The 15743-nt window shown below is 31.6% G+C and overlaps 1 protein-coding gene across 4 annotated transcripts in view; it reads left to right on the forward strand.

Annotated features, from left to right (window-relative positions):
* Window positions 1–15743, forward strand: part of CRMP (Collapsin Response Mediator Protein) — a 39547-nt gene that overhangs the window by 19865 nt on the left and 3939 nt on the right. For all 4 annotated transcript variants that reach the window (XM_075290844.1, XM_075290847.1, XM_075290846.1 and 1 more), the window contains exons 4-8: window positions 1262–1452; window positions 1513–1787; window positions 1853–1999; window positions 2052–2290; window positions 2359–3074. In XM_075290844.1, coding sequence (XP_075146959.1) covers window positions 1262–1452; window positions 1513–1787; window positions 1853–1999; window positions 2052–2290; window positions 2359–3074 — 1568 coding nt within the window. The remainder of the gene's footprint in view (window positions 1–1261; window positions 1453–1512; window positions 1788–1852; window positions 2000–2051; window positions 2291–2358; window positions 3075–15743) is intronic.

Here is a 15743-nt window from a genome sequence, read left to right on the forward strand (position 1 = left end):
AAATATATTGGTTTACATATTGTTGAAAATCCCTTTTCTAAAAGTGCGGATAGTGCATAGTACACATGACACTCTCCAATCTTTGGAGTCTGTGCTCCTCGACTCGAATAAGACCATAATCTCTCAACAATATGGTTGCGCCGTTCACAGGGACATACAAGGAAAATACATATTACAGAAGAAATTCAATGGTTACAACGCCACCATTTACTCTAAGCTTAACGTCATTTATACCTCCTAATAACAGGTTGGCTGATAAGTCCCCGGTCTAATAAAGAAAAACACATTTTTTTGGTCAAAATTCGTTTTTATTATTCAACATAGTTCCCTTCAAAAGCGATACAACGATTATAACGACCTTCCAATTTTTTTATACCATTTTGGTAGTACTCCTTCGGTTTTGCCTCAAAATATGTCTCATTTTCGGCGATCACCCCTTCATTGCAGCCAAATATTTACCCTGCGATCATCCTTTTCAGGTCTGAGAACAAAAAAAAGTCGCTGGGGCCAGATCTGAAGAATACGATGGGTGGGCAAGCAATTCGAAGCCCAATTCATGAATTTTTGCCATCGTTCTCAATGACTTGTTGCACGGTGCGTTGTCTTGGTGGAACAACACTTTTTTCTTCTTCATATGGGGCCGTTTTGCCGCGATTTCGACCTTTAAACGCTCCAATAACGCCATATAATAATCACTGTTTATGGTTTTAACCTTCTCGAGGTGATCGATAAAAATTATTCCATGCGCATCCCAAAAAACAGAGGCCATTACTTTTCCAGCGGACTTTTGAGTCTTTCCACGCTTCGGGGACCTGAAAAATGTAAACTTAAGCCACCAAGTAGGGTTTTTAAATCTTATTGGTTCTACAGAGAACCTATAATTGTGTGGTAAACGATAAGGTGGTATCAAAATGAACAGAATCCATCACTATCACCATAACCAAACGGGCTGATTAACCGGTGGGCAACATCAGCTATTTCGAATATACGAATTCGCAAAGCCAAAAATTTTCTTCATTCATAAAGTACAAAAATTTATACATATTTCGAAATTTTAAGACATTTTAACGGGCGAAAAATTTTAATAAATACGTGGCGTACTTTACGAGTTTTTTTGGCTATACAAATTAATTCTTTTTGCTAATTCCTAAACCAGAACCTGGCGGAAAGACTTTTCGTGACCGAAACGCAATGCGTGTCCGACATAGAAATGCCAAATTTAGCCTCTTACATTGATTATTGTAACATATTTCCAATCCAGATTTGTTGGTCCCGCATCTGAAATCAATATCCCTGGCGGAGTTCGCATAATCGATGCTGCTGGACGTATGGTAATACCAGGTGGTATAGATCCTCATACTCATTTTCAATTGAAATTTGGTGGTGCAGTATCAGTTGATGATTTCTACCATGGAACTAAAGCTGCCATTGCCGGTGGCACTACAACCATAAGTAAGATTCCAACTATTTTAAATTACGGATCAATTCTTATATAGCTTTTTTGCCCCACAGTTGATTTTGTTTTACCGGATAAGGGTGAGTCTATGATCGATGCATATCACAGATGGCGCTCTTGGGCTGATCCTAAGGTTTGCTGCGATTATGCTTTGCATGTTGGTGTTACATGGTGGTCCAAGTTGGTATCCGATGAAATGAAAATCCTATGCCAGGATCTGGGTATCAACTCGTACAAAATGTTTATGGCCTATAAGGGTCTATATCAGTTAAATGATTCGGATCTGTTGGATAGTTTTGAACGTATACGTGAACTAGGTGCCGTAGCCCAGGTGAAAATATTAAGAGAACCTGGCGAGATGGAATGTTCTATTAAATTTACATGTTTGTATTTTAGGTCCATGCGGAAAATGGTGATATAATTGCCAAAAATGTTGGCAAACTTTTGTCGGCAGGTATTAATGGACCCGAAGGTCATGAGCTTTCACGTCAAGAAGAAGTAGAAGCCGAAGCTGTCCATCGAGCTTGTATTTTGGCTCACCAGGTAAAGATTTAGAGAGTACTCAGAGAAAAATCTAATTTTATTTTGTTTCCAGGTTGACTGTCCTTTATATGTGGTGCATGTTATGAGTAAATCTGCCGGCATTGAATTGGCCCGAGCCCGCCAACGTTATAAGAATCGTGGAATTTTTGGTGAAACTTTGGCTGCTGCCTTGGGTACTGATGGTACCCATTGCCATAACAAATGTTTCCATCATGCAGCGGCCCATGTTCTTAGTCCTCCTTTGAGACCAGACCCCACCACACCTGAATTTATGATGAAATTATTGGCCAAGTATGTTATTCTGTTTCTCGGAAGTTCAGTTCCATTATGGTTTCTAATGCTTACACATTTATCCACAGTGATGACCTCCAAACCACTGGTAGTGACAATTGCACCTTCAATAAGGAACACAAAGAACTTGGCAAGGGAAATTTCACAAAAATCCCAAATGGTGTCAACGGTGTTGAAGACCGTATGTCTGTGTGCTGGGAAAAGGGTGTACATGCTGGCATCCTAGATCCATGTCGTTTTGTCGCTGTCACCAGTACCAATTCAGCGAAAATTTTCAATCTCTATCCTCAGAAGGGTCGAATTGCTGTTGGTTCTGATGCCGATGTCGTTATCTGGAATCCTAATACGACAAGAACCATTTCCAAGGATACCCATCATCATCGATGTGATTTCAATATATTCGAGGGTATGGTATGCCATGGTGTCCCCGAAATAGTATTAGTACGTGGTCGTGTGTGCGTTGAAGATGGTAATGTACGTGTTGCTGAAGGTTTTGGTCGTTTCCTAAATACGCCCGTACGCCCACCTTTCGTCTATGATGCCATGGATGGTAAAGTTCCCACCACCGAGGAGAGTAATGGAAACGCCAATGATGTGAACGGAAATATGAAAAATTTGACCATAGAAACTTTGGATAATGAAGTCACTTATCAAAAGCCCATTGCTCATACTTTACTAAGTACAGCCAATGTTCCGAAAAGCGAAGCTGGTCCACATAGTCCCACAGGACTTGCTCATGTTGAAGGTGCCCGGAATATGCAAGAGTCCACATTCTCGATAAGTCGTAAGTGAATGAAACTCAAAAATCTGTCATTCCAACTAACATTCCCCTATGTCTGTTCCTTATGTATTGCTTTACTAAATTAATTGAAATAAAGTGCTGCTATCATAGACCACAACGGAGTTGTTGTCTCTATGTGAATTGTGTTTCAGACTATCAATCATAGAAGATCTATACAGACGTGTCTTCAAATTTATTTATAAATATTATTAGCATTGCCGTTAATTCTTTATTATGCTCTATCCAAATATGCATGCAAAAACAACAATAATTCTTTCCTCCCAACGAAATTTTAGACAAAAGAGTACACCGATTGCCATTTGCTTTTCGCCGTTAAAATGTGGGTTTGGAGAAAAATTTTGTGATAAATGTTGCTGATGTAAAAACAGGATGTGCAAATAATTTAATAAAGACTCAGAGAAACATTTCCACTTTCTCTTCGGTAATACAAACAATGTAGAAGAAAGTATTTGATTTTATACATTTTTTGAAATGTAAATTTTGTCCAGACGAAGAAGCAAACCACGGACCATACGTTTTGTGGCCAAAACCGCTATCCTCTGGGCCAAATAGTTCTTATTATCATCAACACACAAATAGCGCGATAGCCATGATCAAACTAGTAACGCATGCCATCAAGCAATTCTATTTATAGACCCGATTATTGAGCACACACAAGCAGATTTAAAGTAGCTTCATTTAAAGAAATTAAACTAGGTAAGTTACAAAGCTAACATGGTGCAATGGTCCGCCTTGTATACAAAGAGTCATGGGATTAATCCCAGTTTCGATCAAACATCAATAAATGTTCCAGTTCAATTCCGCTGACATTCTGAGTGTTTCGAAGCTTCTCCAAATAGTTTCATCGCAATGTGAAACGTGTGAGTGTCAAATTTTTTTCCAAGAGCCTTTGCGAAATATCTGGATACCGTTTTTGTAAGACGTTCTTATCGTGATGTAATATATCCAGTTTGTTTTAAAAATGTTTGCTGGTTTGACGCCAGTTACGAATTTTTTGGGCTGTCACAATATCTAACCTAACCTAAGTTTCGAATGTCAGATCCTCCTTTTATTACGATGTACAAATTCCAACATTTGCGTAGTACAAAAACAAAAAGGGTGTATTTTTAGTTAGCAGAGAATGTTCCACATTTCACAAAAAATAATGTTCTGTTTCAATCACGAAATTAATTGATTCAATTAATTTTTTTAATTGAAATGTTCAATCACGAAAATGATAGTATCAATCACAGTTTTAATTGGGCGTAAAAAATATTTGATTAAATATTAATTGATTTGAAAATTTTTAATTTTTTCATTGATTCAATTGAAAATTTAATTGATGTCAATGGTAAAAATCAATAAATTTTATAATCGTTACAATCAAAAATTCAATTGATGTCAATTGAACAACTTAATCGGTTTTTTAAATTGATTCAATTCATTATTTACATAAAATTTTTAATTAAATCATTTAAACAACTAACGGAGTTCTGCAATCACCATCGATTAATTTTTTTAAAATTAAATTGTTAGTTGGAACCATTAATTCTTTAATAAAAACCGTGAAAATTGTCACTCATTTTCTTAACCAACTTTGTGTTGTTAGTTTGATTTAAAAAATGATTGTATCAATTAACTAATTAAAGACGTAAATATTTTCAATCACTTTCTTAATTGACTATGTGTTTTTATTTTCATTAAAAAGTTAACTATATCAATTAGTTTTTTTAATTAGAAATTTAAAAAAAAAATTCAATCATTGACCTAATTGACTTAATGTTTCTAGTTTGATTAAGGAGTTACTTGTATCAATTAACTTTCTAATTGGAAATATTTTGGTGATATTTTTGTCTGTGTTCATGGTACTACGTTAAGTTTTTACCTTAAAATTTGTCACATTTGCGGCATAAACCACTCGTTTTACAGAAAAGAACAGTGATTGATATAAAAGAAATCCACTATGATTTTGCAAAAGAAAATGTGATCTTAGTACTAGGCTTAAGTTAGAAATGTATGACAGATTATGCAACCTAAATTTTAGGACACATTATTAAGGAACATTTTCTTTAAAATAAATAAATTTTAATTAACTTTCCAATAGTCTTTGCCAGGGCTGTGGAGTTGAGCCAATTTTGCTCGACTCCGACTCCAGCATTTTTTTTTATAAATGTTTAAGCAGTTTCGCAAAAATGCATTTATGATTCATCAGTCGATAGATATAACTGGTTGGCTGATAAGTCCCCGGTCTGACACATAGATGGCGTCGCTAGTATTAAATGCATATTATTTTTATATAGTACCCACCTTCAAATGATTCGTGTCAAAATTTGACGTCTGTAAGTCAATTAGTTTGTGAGATAGAGCGTCTTTTGTGAAGCAACTTTTGTTATTGTGAAAAAAATGGAAAAACAGGAATTTCGTGTTTTGATAAAATACTGTTTTCTGAAGGGAAAAAATACGGTGAAAGCAAAAACTTGGCTTGATAATGAGTTCTAATGAGACTCCTGAGTCCAATCGACAGTAATGTCCTCTGTTTTTTTTGGATGGGCATGGAATAATTTTTATCGATTATCTTGAGAAGGGAATAGTATTATATGGCGTTATTGGAGCGTTTGAAGGTCGAAATCGCTGCAAAACGGCCCCATATGAAGAAGAAAAAAGTGTTGTTCCACCAAGACAACACACCGTGCCACAAGTCATTGAGAACGATGGCAAAAATTCATGAATTGGGCTTCGAATTGCTTCCCCACCCATCGTATTCTCCAGATCTGGCCCCCAGCGACTTTTTCTTGTTCTCAGACCTCAAAAGGATGATCGCAGGGAAAAAATTTGGCTGCAATGAAGAGGTGATCACCGAAACTGAGGCCTATTTTGAGGCAAAACCGAAGGAGTACTACCAAAATAGTATCAAAAAATTGGAAGGTCGTTATAATCGTTGTTTCGCTCTTAGAGGGAACTATGTTGAATAATAAAAACGAATTTTTACAAAAAAAATGTGTTTTTCTTTGATACACCGGGGACTTATCAGCCAACCTGTTATATATGGGAGCTATATCTAAATCTGATCCGATTTCAATAAAATTTTGCACGCTTGACTATAGTACTAATTGTTCTTCTTGTGGAAAATTTTTCTGGGGCAATATAAGTCCATATCGGGCGAAATATATATATATATATATATATATATATATATATATATATATATATATATATATATATATATATATATATATATATATATATATATATATATAATATAAATATATATATATATATATATATATATATATATATATATATATATATATATATATATATATATATATATATATATATATATATAATATATATATATATATATATATATATATATATATATATATATATATATATATATATATATATATATATATATATATATATATATATATATATATATATATATATACATATATACATACATATATACATACATATATACACACACATATATATATATATATATATATATATATATATATATATATATATATATATATATATATATATATATATATATATATATATATATATATATATATATATATATATATATATATATATATATATATATATATATATATATATATATATATATATATATATATATATATATACAGTAGAATTCGGTTATAGCGACCGCCAAGGGACCGAAATTATACGTCGTTATATCCAAATAAGTGTACACAATATTTTTAAGTTTTTTTTATCATGTTTATTCATATTTATTGAGATTGGAAATAGTTTAGAATTTTGGTTTGTTTTCTATTTACAAGAACTTATTTTAATAATTTACTTTCAATAATTTGAACGGAACTATATAAACTCTCTGATATATCAGAACCCCCAAATCGTAAATACTGTTTTAATGTGTGCCCCGCACTCAAGGTTTCTGTCCTAGTTGGAATTTTGATTGGCTCATCTTCGTCAACTGGTTCATTATCGCTGTGAGTTTCATCATTTTCTTTTGTGTTCTCCACTATTTCTCTCAATGAAGGCTCTTCTGATGTCACGACGTTTTCATCGACATTTACGAACTCATCCCAAACTGGTTTGAATATTTCTTCTTTGTCATTTGCACCTCTGTTTGGGATAGTCGAAAACAAATTCTGTGATTCCCCGCAGTATATGTTTCTTAATTTAGTATTGGCTGACGACAAAAAATGGAATGAAAAAAATAAAAATTAGTAAACAGAACTTACATCGTCGTTATAACCGAATATCCATTCCAAAGCAGACGTGCAATTGGTCGTTAAAAGCAGATGGTCGCTAGAACCGGAGTCGTTCTAAGCGAATGCTTGTGCATGTACAAACTATTAAGAACCAAACTTGCTTTGAAAATCTGTCGTTATAAACGGATGGTCGTCATAACCGGGGTCGCTATAAATGAATTCTACTGTATATATATGTATATATATATATATATATATATATATATATATAATATATATATATATATATATATATATATATATATATATACATTTATTGATGTGGTGCCGGTGTAATATAGAGATAGAAATTTCTTAAGCGAATAAATCGAAGAACATAAACACAAATGGTAATGTTGACATTAAAATTGTATGTTGTACTGCGAGATATGGTTTCTAAATAAAATGAGCGTTTGCATGCAAATTTGTAATTGATTCAAAATTATACACCCTTACTATATATGAAGAAGTGTATGTAGGTTAGATTAGGTGGCAGCCCGATATTATCAGGCTCACACACACACACTCACACACACACACACACATATATATATATATATATATATATATATATATATATATATATATATATATATATATATATATATATATATATATATATATATATATATATATATATATATATATATATATATATATATATATATATATATATATATATATATATATATATATATATATATATATATATGGGAGTTATATCTAAATCTGAACCGATTTCTTCCAAAATCAATAGGGTTCTATTCTGAGCCAAAACACATACTTGTGCCAAATTTGAAGTCGATTGGACTAAAACTGCGATCTAGACTTTGATTACAAAATGTGTTCACGGACAAACGGACATGGCTATATCGACTCAGGAGCCCACCCTGAGCATTTTTGCCAAAGACACCATGTGTCTATCTCGTCTCCTTCTGGGTGTTGCAAACATATGCACTAACTTATAATACCCTGTTCCACAGTGTGGCGCAGGGTATAAAAACAAATAAGAAAGTCTGAAGTCGGGCGTGCCAACTATAATATACCCTGCACAACTTTATATTTAGATCTACATTTCAACAAAATCTAAAATCCTTCAAATTTGTTGAGTGCTTTATATAAAGGTTTATGTTCCCATTAACCAACATTTAAAACTGACCTGATTTGGACAATATTTTGTAAGACTTCTACAAAATCTTGTAGGGTATAAATGTGGGAAATGTTTATAAATTTTTAGGCAATTTCGCTAAAATGCATTTATGATTCATCAGTCGATAGATATGTGTTACAGGTATAGTGCTTTATCATTTTTACAAGTTTTCGAGTTAGCAGTGGCCGTCAGTAAGAAATAAATTGTTGGGAAAATTTACTATAGAAATAAAATTTTGAGAAAATTTTCTATAGAAATAAAATTTTGAGAAAATTTTCTATAGAAATAAAATTTTGAGAAAATTTTCTATAGAAATAAAATTTTGACAACATTTTCTATAGAAATAAAATTTTGAGAAAATTATCAATGGAAATAAAATTTTGAGAAAATTAACAATGGAAATAACATTTTGACAAAATTGTCTATAGAAATAAAATTTTGACTAAAATATTTATAGAAATAAAATTTTGAAAAAAATTTATATAGTAAATAAAATTTTGCAAAATTTCCTATAGAAATAAAATTTTGACAAAATTTTCTATAGAAATAAAATTTTGACAAAAATATCTATACACTCAAAAAAAGTGAACACACTATTTCACTAAAGCCAATTTAACTATATTTTAGTTCATGAACGTATTATATTTGGTGAAAGTTTCATTTACTCTAAAAATTTTTTGCGTACGTTAGTTAAATGAACTAAAAGGCGGGAAAAAATTATACACAAGTTAAGGATAGAGATTTACTAAATTCGTATTTGTTATAAAATAGTTCATTATTTCTTCAAATTTGTAAATTTTACTACAAAAGCGTCTATCATGAACTTCGTATGTCACTAAAGACATTTTTGCAATTTTGAACTCCAATATTTTCCTTCAAACTACACAATTTTCTTTAAAAAGTGAAAAAAAATATTTATGTCTAATAAACTTTCTTGAATTTGTCGAAAAATATTTACTTATTTTTGTGATATCGGCGTGATGCCAGCGCTTGTAATACTGTTTAGTTAAAAATTTCTAAAAATATTCAAAATTTTCTAAAATTAATCAAAAGTTTTCTTACTGGTGGGTTCACTGTTTTTTCAGTGTAGAAATAAAATTGTGACAAAATTTTTTATAGAAAAAATTATGTTGGTAGGCAATGCCTACTAGGCATTAAAATGGATCGATTCAGCCGATCTGCTAGTCTAACATTCTAGGAAACATAAAATAATCTCCGTAATTGGAAGTTGCTTTTCATTTACAGCCATATCGTACATTGATCGAATGAGTAACGCAATGGTAACTAATTTGCGTAAAAACTTGTTTAGCTTTAAAAATGTGAAGTGTTTTAAAAAATTTAGTTTAGCCGGAGTCGAGCAAAATTTGTACACCTCCGATTCCAGCAAAATCTTCACACTCCGACTCCACAGCCCTGGCCTTTCCTTTAAAAATGTTTTTCATTAAATTTACAATACATGATCTTAAGCCCAGTTTTAAGTTTTTTGAAAGTTTTTGAAAGTACCAATATACATAACTGCATTGCCGACATATAACATGAACTTTCATTAGAGGCGTATACCGACTTATGGAATCCATCACTATCTTCTAGTAGAGCCTAACGAAGCTGCACTGAAAAAATTGTTGACCAAACTTTTTTTTTTTAAATAATGAAATTTTAATTAAATTAAAGTTTATAATCTTTGCTTTAAAAATTCTTTTTTTTTTAATTTAGGACACAAATTATGGAAATTTGTGTCCCTCCGTTAATGTCATATGTCTTTGAACTAAGAAAAACTTTCTTTAAAGTAAAGAAAAACATTTTTAATTTAAAGAAATCATCTTTAAATTAGCTGATATATTGAATCTTTAGATTTAAGATAAAAAACTTCAAATATAGACTAATGGTGTTTTCTTTTCTGAAAAAAGTGCTTTGCCTTCATTTTGTCTGCACAGAATGTGCATTTTTAAAATGTTGCCAGCAACTTAAAAAAATGCTTTAATTTCAGCGAGCAGAAAATTATTCAAAGGAGAAGAATTCGAAGCCTTTTTGCGCTTTTGACTCTTGTTTTTAGAAAAGAACCTAAAAGTGCGCATTTTTTTTTTCAAGAAATTAAAACACCATAAGACTTATTTTGAGAATTTTGCATCATTAGTTTAAAGTTTTTTTTTTTTTTAATTAAGAAAACAGTTTTCACTTCGAAGTATCTGTTATAATTTGGATTTTTAAACAGTCATTTGTTTGTACCAGAATAGCTTATTATGAGATGTGTATCGTAATTTTAACTTTATTTATCCTAGATTTAAAGGTCCCTCAAAAATGTCTCTATTTTAAAGAAGTCGCATTTTTGGCTCGGAATCAATACAAAAATTCTTACTGGAAGGTCAAAATCTTTGAATTCAAGTAAACTTTTCTTGAGTGTACATAAATATAATAAAAAAATAAAAAAAAAACAAATTAATTTTCTGTGTATTGCTTTCTCATAAAGCCTATAATTTAAATAAACATATTTATAAACTACATTTGTCATTAAAATTTAGCCAGCGGAAAAAGTCGTAATTACTACTACATTTTTCGTTACTGCAGTGAATTTTCTATTTAACAACGAAGCATTTCATACTATCAATGAACATTCTAATTTCCTTAATAAAAAATTATTTTTCATGTTAGCCTGGTACTGAAACAGGCGATTAACGTCCAAATGCATTATATCTTAATTTACAAATTAATCTAATTTGTCCATATAGCTCGAATAATAATTAATTGTAAATTAATATTTAATACAAAATTTTCATGTCATTGAAAAAACTTACTTTCTATGAAATCAATTATATGAAAATTTTCTTTCTGTGTATTTGGTCTGGGTAACTCAGGTCTACCGAATACACCCAGGTGTAGACTATCCAGCGGACAGAACTTTTTACAATTTTATTACAAATTTGTGGAGGTATCAATAAAAATGAAAAACTTTTTTTGTTATTAGTTTCTGGTTTTATTGAACATTTCCGATAATTGGTTCTTAATTGTTGGATTATTTATAATTTATAGACTAATATGACTATGGGTTGCATTGTCATATATCTGGGCAATAGATAATAAATAAAATAATTATAGATGGCCATTTGATATCATTGGGTGTTTATGAATAACACTTGTTAATCGATTAAGTTTTTTTTTGATAAGCGTACTTTCATGAGAATTTCAATGCATCAACATATTTCGCAGTGATGTGCATGAATGGTAATTTAAATTCTATTATTATAAACATTATAAATATTGTATTTCGGATCGAAACTTTTTTTTTTTGTTTAACTACAGCTATAATTTATCCGTCGTTACATCAATTCTTACTGCGAACAGTGAAGTGAAATTTCTGTTTACATACAGATAAGACTGTCTTCATGAATCTGTAATCAACGTATAGATCGATTTTAACACCCACGGAATATTCGCTGAAAAAAGCTATGTAAATCCCTTGAAATCTTGTTTTTGAGAAGGTCTAACAATAACAAAAATAAAAAATAATAATCTCGTACAAAATTTAACTAAAAGTGTTTTTGCAGGAAGACCATCATGAAGATATTGCCAAAAATAATCTACCAAAATTTGAAGAAAATTTTGCCACAAATTAACCAAATTAAAAAAAAAGTCAAATAAATTTTTCCAATCAATGTATGATCAATGTATGATTCTAACAGGTTGGCTGATAAGTCCCCGGTCTAACAAAGAAAAACACATTTTTTTGTCAAAATTCGTTTTTATTATTCAACATAGTTCCCTTCAAGAGCGATATTACTATTATAACGACCTTCCAATTTTTTGATACCATTTTGGTAGTACTTCTTCGGTTTTGCCTCAAAACAGGCCTCAGTTTCGGCGATCACCTCTTCATTGCAGCCAATTTTTTTTCCCTGTGAGCATCCTTTTGAGGTCTGAGAACAAGAAAAAGTCGCTGGGGCCAGATCTGGAGAATACGGTGGGTGGGGAAGTAATTCGAAGCTCAATTCATGAATTTTTGCCATCGTTCTCAATGACTTGTGGCACGGTGCGTTGTCTTGGTGGAACAACACTTTTTTCTCTTCATATGGGGCCGTTTTGCCGTGATTTCGGCCTTCAAACGCTTCAATAACGCCATAAAATATTCACTGTTGATGGTTTTTCCCTACTCAAGATAATCGCAGAAAATTATTCCATGCGCATCCCAAAAAACCGAGGCCATTACTTTGCCAGCGGACTTTTGAGTCTTTCCACGCTTCGGAGACGGTTGAGCGGTCGCTGTCCACTCAGCCAACTGTCGATTGGACTCAGGAGTGTAGTGATGGAGCCATGTTTCATCCATTGTCACATATCGACGGAAAAACTCGGGTGTATTACAGCTGCAAACACCGCTCAGAATCATCAACACGTTGTTGTTTTTGGTCAAATGTGAGCTCGCGCGGCACCCATTTTGCACAGAGCTTTCGCATATCCAAATATTGATGAATGATGTGACCAACACGTTCCTTTGATATCTTTAAGGCCTCTGCTATCTCGATCAACTTCATTTTACGGTCATTCAAAATCATTTTGTGAATTTTTTTATGTTTTCGTCGGTAACCTCCGCTTTCGGGCGTCCACTGCGTTCACCGTCCTCCGTGCTCATTTCACCACGCTTGAATTTTGCATACCAATCAATTATTTTTGATTTCCCTGGGGCAGAGTCCGGAAACTCATTATCAAGCCAAGTTGTTGCTTCCACCGTATTTTTTCCCTTCAGAAAACAGTATTTTATCAAAATACGAAATTCTTTTTTTCCCATTTTTTCACAATAACAAAAGTTGTATTTCTATTTAAAATTTTGTCAAAATGTTATTTCTATTGAACATTTTGGTAACATTTTATTTCTATAGAAAAAATTTCTAAAAGTTTATTTCTATAGAGAATTGAAGTACCTCTTTGTTGAAGAGGAATGTTTTGCAAAATTTACCAAAACGTCAAGAATTCCACCAATCTACCAAACAGTAAAAATCTACCATTTTGGTAGAATTCTACCAGTGTTGGCAACCGTGGTTGCATTGCCAAGTATTTTCCGGTATGGAGTTCTTGTTAAAAATTCCTGTTGCATGCTAATAATACACACTGCAAACAAAACATGCCCGGTTCCAAAGATTTTTACTTTGACAATGTTGGTATTGATTCCGAGCCAAAGAAGCGCAGAATACAAGTAAGGATACTTTTAAGACACAATTCGCTTTTAAATTTGGGTTTTGTGTACTTGCTTCTAGGAAGCAAATTTTAAGTTTTTGTTTTTCTAGCTTTTTTCTTTTCATATGCTATCAAAGTCTTTTAAAAACGAGTTAATGACAAATTTATTTTCCAAATTCAGACTCGACTTCCAGTACAAATTATTATATGTTTCAAGTAAAAAAACGTATTTAAAAGAAAGTGTTGAAAAACATGTCCTATTTTTGAACGATTTTTTGCTTTGTAGTCAAGATGCAACAACAAATTTAAAGACAATTTCATTAATTTTAAAGATTTTCTGAATTATTGAAGTCAAGTTGACCTTTCCCCAGAAAGTTTTTCTTTCATGTTATGATACCCATTTTTAAGTCAAGTCACTTACGTATAAGGACAGTACGACTTCATTGAAAAGTTTATCGACTTTTGTACAAGGAAAAAACTTTATATAGAGAAATGTGTCTTCTACACGGATGAAAAAGACTGTTTTTCATATGTTTGGCTATAAACATTATATGTTTGGAACACAAATTTTTAAACACAATATTTTTGAGTGCAAGCATATAATGTTCATAAACTAGCATAACATGTTTGGGACATATATGTTAATATGTTAGAACATATTATGTTTGGGACATAAAATGTTTGTAAATATAATATGCTTGGATGCAAACATATATTAATTTAGAAATAGCCTATAAACATATATGTGTTTAGTAGCTTGGAGCGCTATTTAACAGGGAGAGATATTGAATTAAGTTGGTGGTTGTTGCTTGTTATTACAAAATTAACATTTTATTTTTCCTTGGGCAATTGATCAGCTACTTCTTTGATCCTTACAAACTGTGTGGTCCGCTGTTCGAATCCCCGTCCGGCAAAAGGTAAAATTAAAATAAAATAAAAATCATAAAATTGAATAATTTCTTCTACAATGTTTGTATTACAGAAAAAGGTGCTAAGAACTAAAAAATCTCGTGGAAGTGAGAAAGATGTGGGGGAATATACAATTAGACAGAAACAAAATGTTGAGCATTCAGGTCGAAAACCTATGTTGCTAGCACCTATATTACCTGTTTATTTTCATAATTCATTATGATTGTAAATATATAAATAAATAAATAAAATTTTGAGCACAATATTGTTTGGGAGAATTTTTTTAAGCATATAATATTTTTGGGTGCAAAATGCTTCCAAACATATTATATGTTCACATAATAACATATTGTTTTTTAGAAGACAACATTATTGAATTTGGATGCAAAAATACAAAATGTTTGGAACTTAGACTACCCAAACATATGTTGTTTAGACCAATATGCCTTCAAACATATTATATATTGGTAGAGATCAAACATGTAAATGTTTGGGCAATACCCAAAAATGTATATGCTTGAAGCAAAATATGTTTGGGAGTATATGTTACAGAAGCGATTTTTTGTGAGCGTGTATGCATTCGTATTTTAAGGACATGAAATCTTTGGCCTCACGACAATATTTTTTTCAGTGTAGTTTTGGGATATTTGTATTTCTTACGGGAGTCAAATGTGTACAATCGATAACACAGCTTCACTGAACTCTCGTTAGAAAATATAGCATTGCTATTTCCTTAGATTAACGCTTAGGTCGTTGTTATCGATGGTATGTATTTTCTCCCATAAGAAATATATGACAAAACTGAAGTATTGGTATGCAACAAGACTTTGGTCTGTTTTGTTAAAATTTTTTCAATAAGAAACACATGACAAAACTGAATTATTGACATGAAATCATAATTTTCGATAAACGAGAATGTTGGGCTTTAGGCAACCATGTATATTTCTTATTAGCGAAAATGCAAGTCGATAACGATGTGCTAAACATTTTTTATTAGCAATAAATATCTTATGGAGAAGAGAAAATTATATGACATGTAACCAATATTGCAGATAACTGCAACGTGTGTTCCAAGTATAATTAATTCAAATACAATATGGGATAAACAGCGTCTGTGCTACACCGAAAGAATTCTCTTCGTTAATTTTACGAAGAATTCTTCATTAACTATTCTTCCTGAATTCTTCATTAAAATAA

The sequence above is a fragment of the Haematobia irritans genome, chromosome 1, assembly GCF_050003625.1.
Source record: "Haematobia irritans isolate KBUSLIRL chromosome 1, ASM5000362v1, whole genome shotgun sequence".
In the NCBI taxonomy this organism is placed as follows: Eukaryota; Metazoa; Arthropoda; class Insecta; order Diptera; family Muscidae; genus Haematobia; species Haematobia irritans.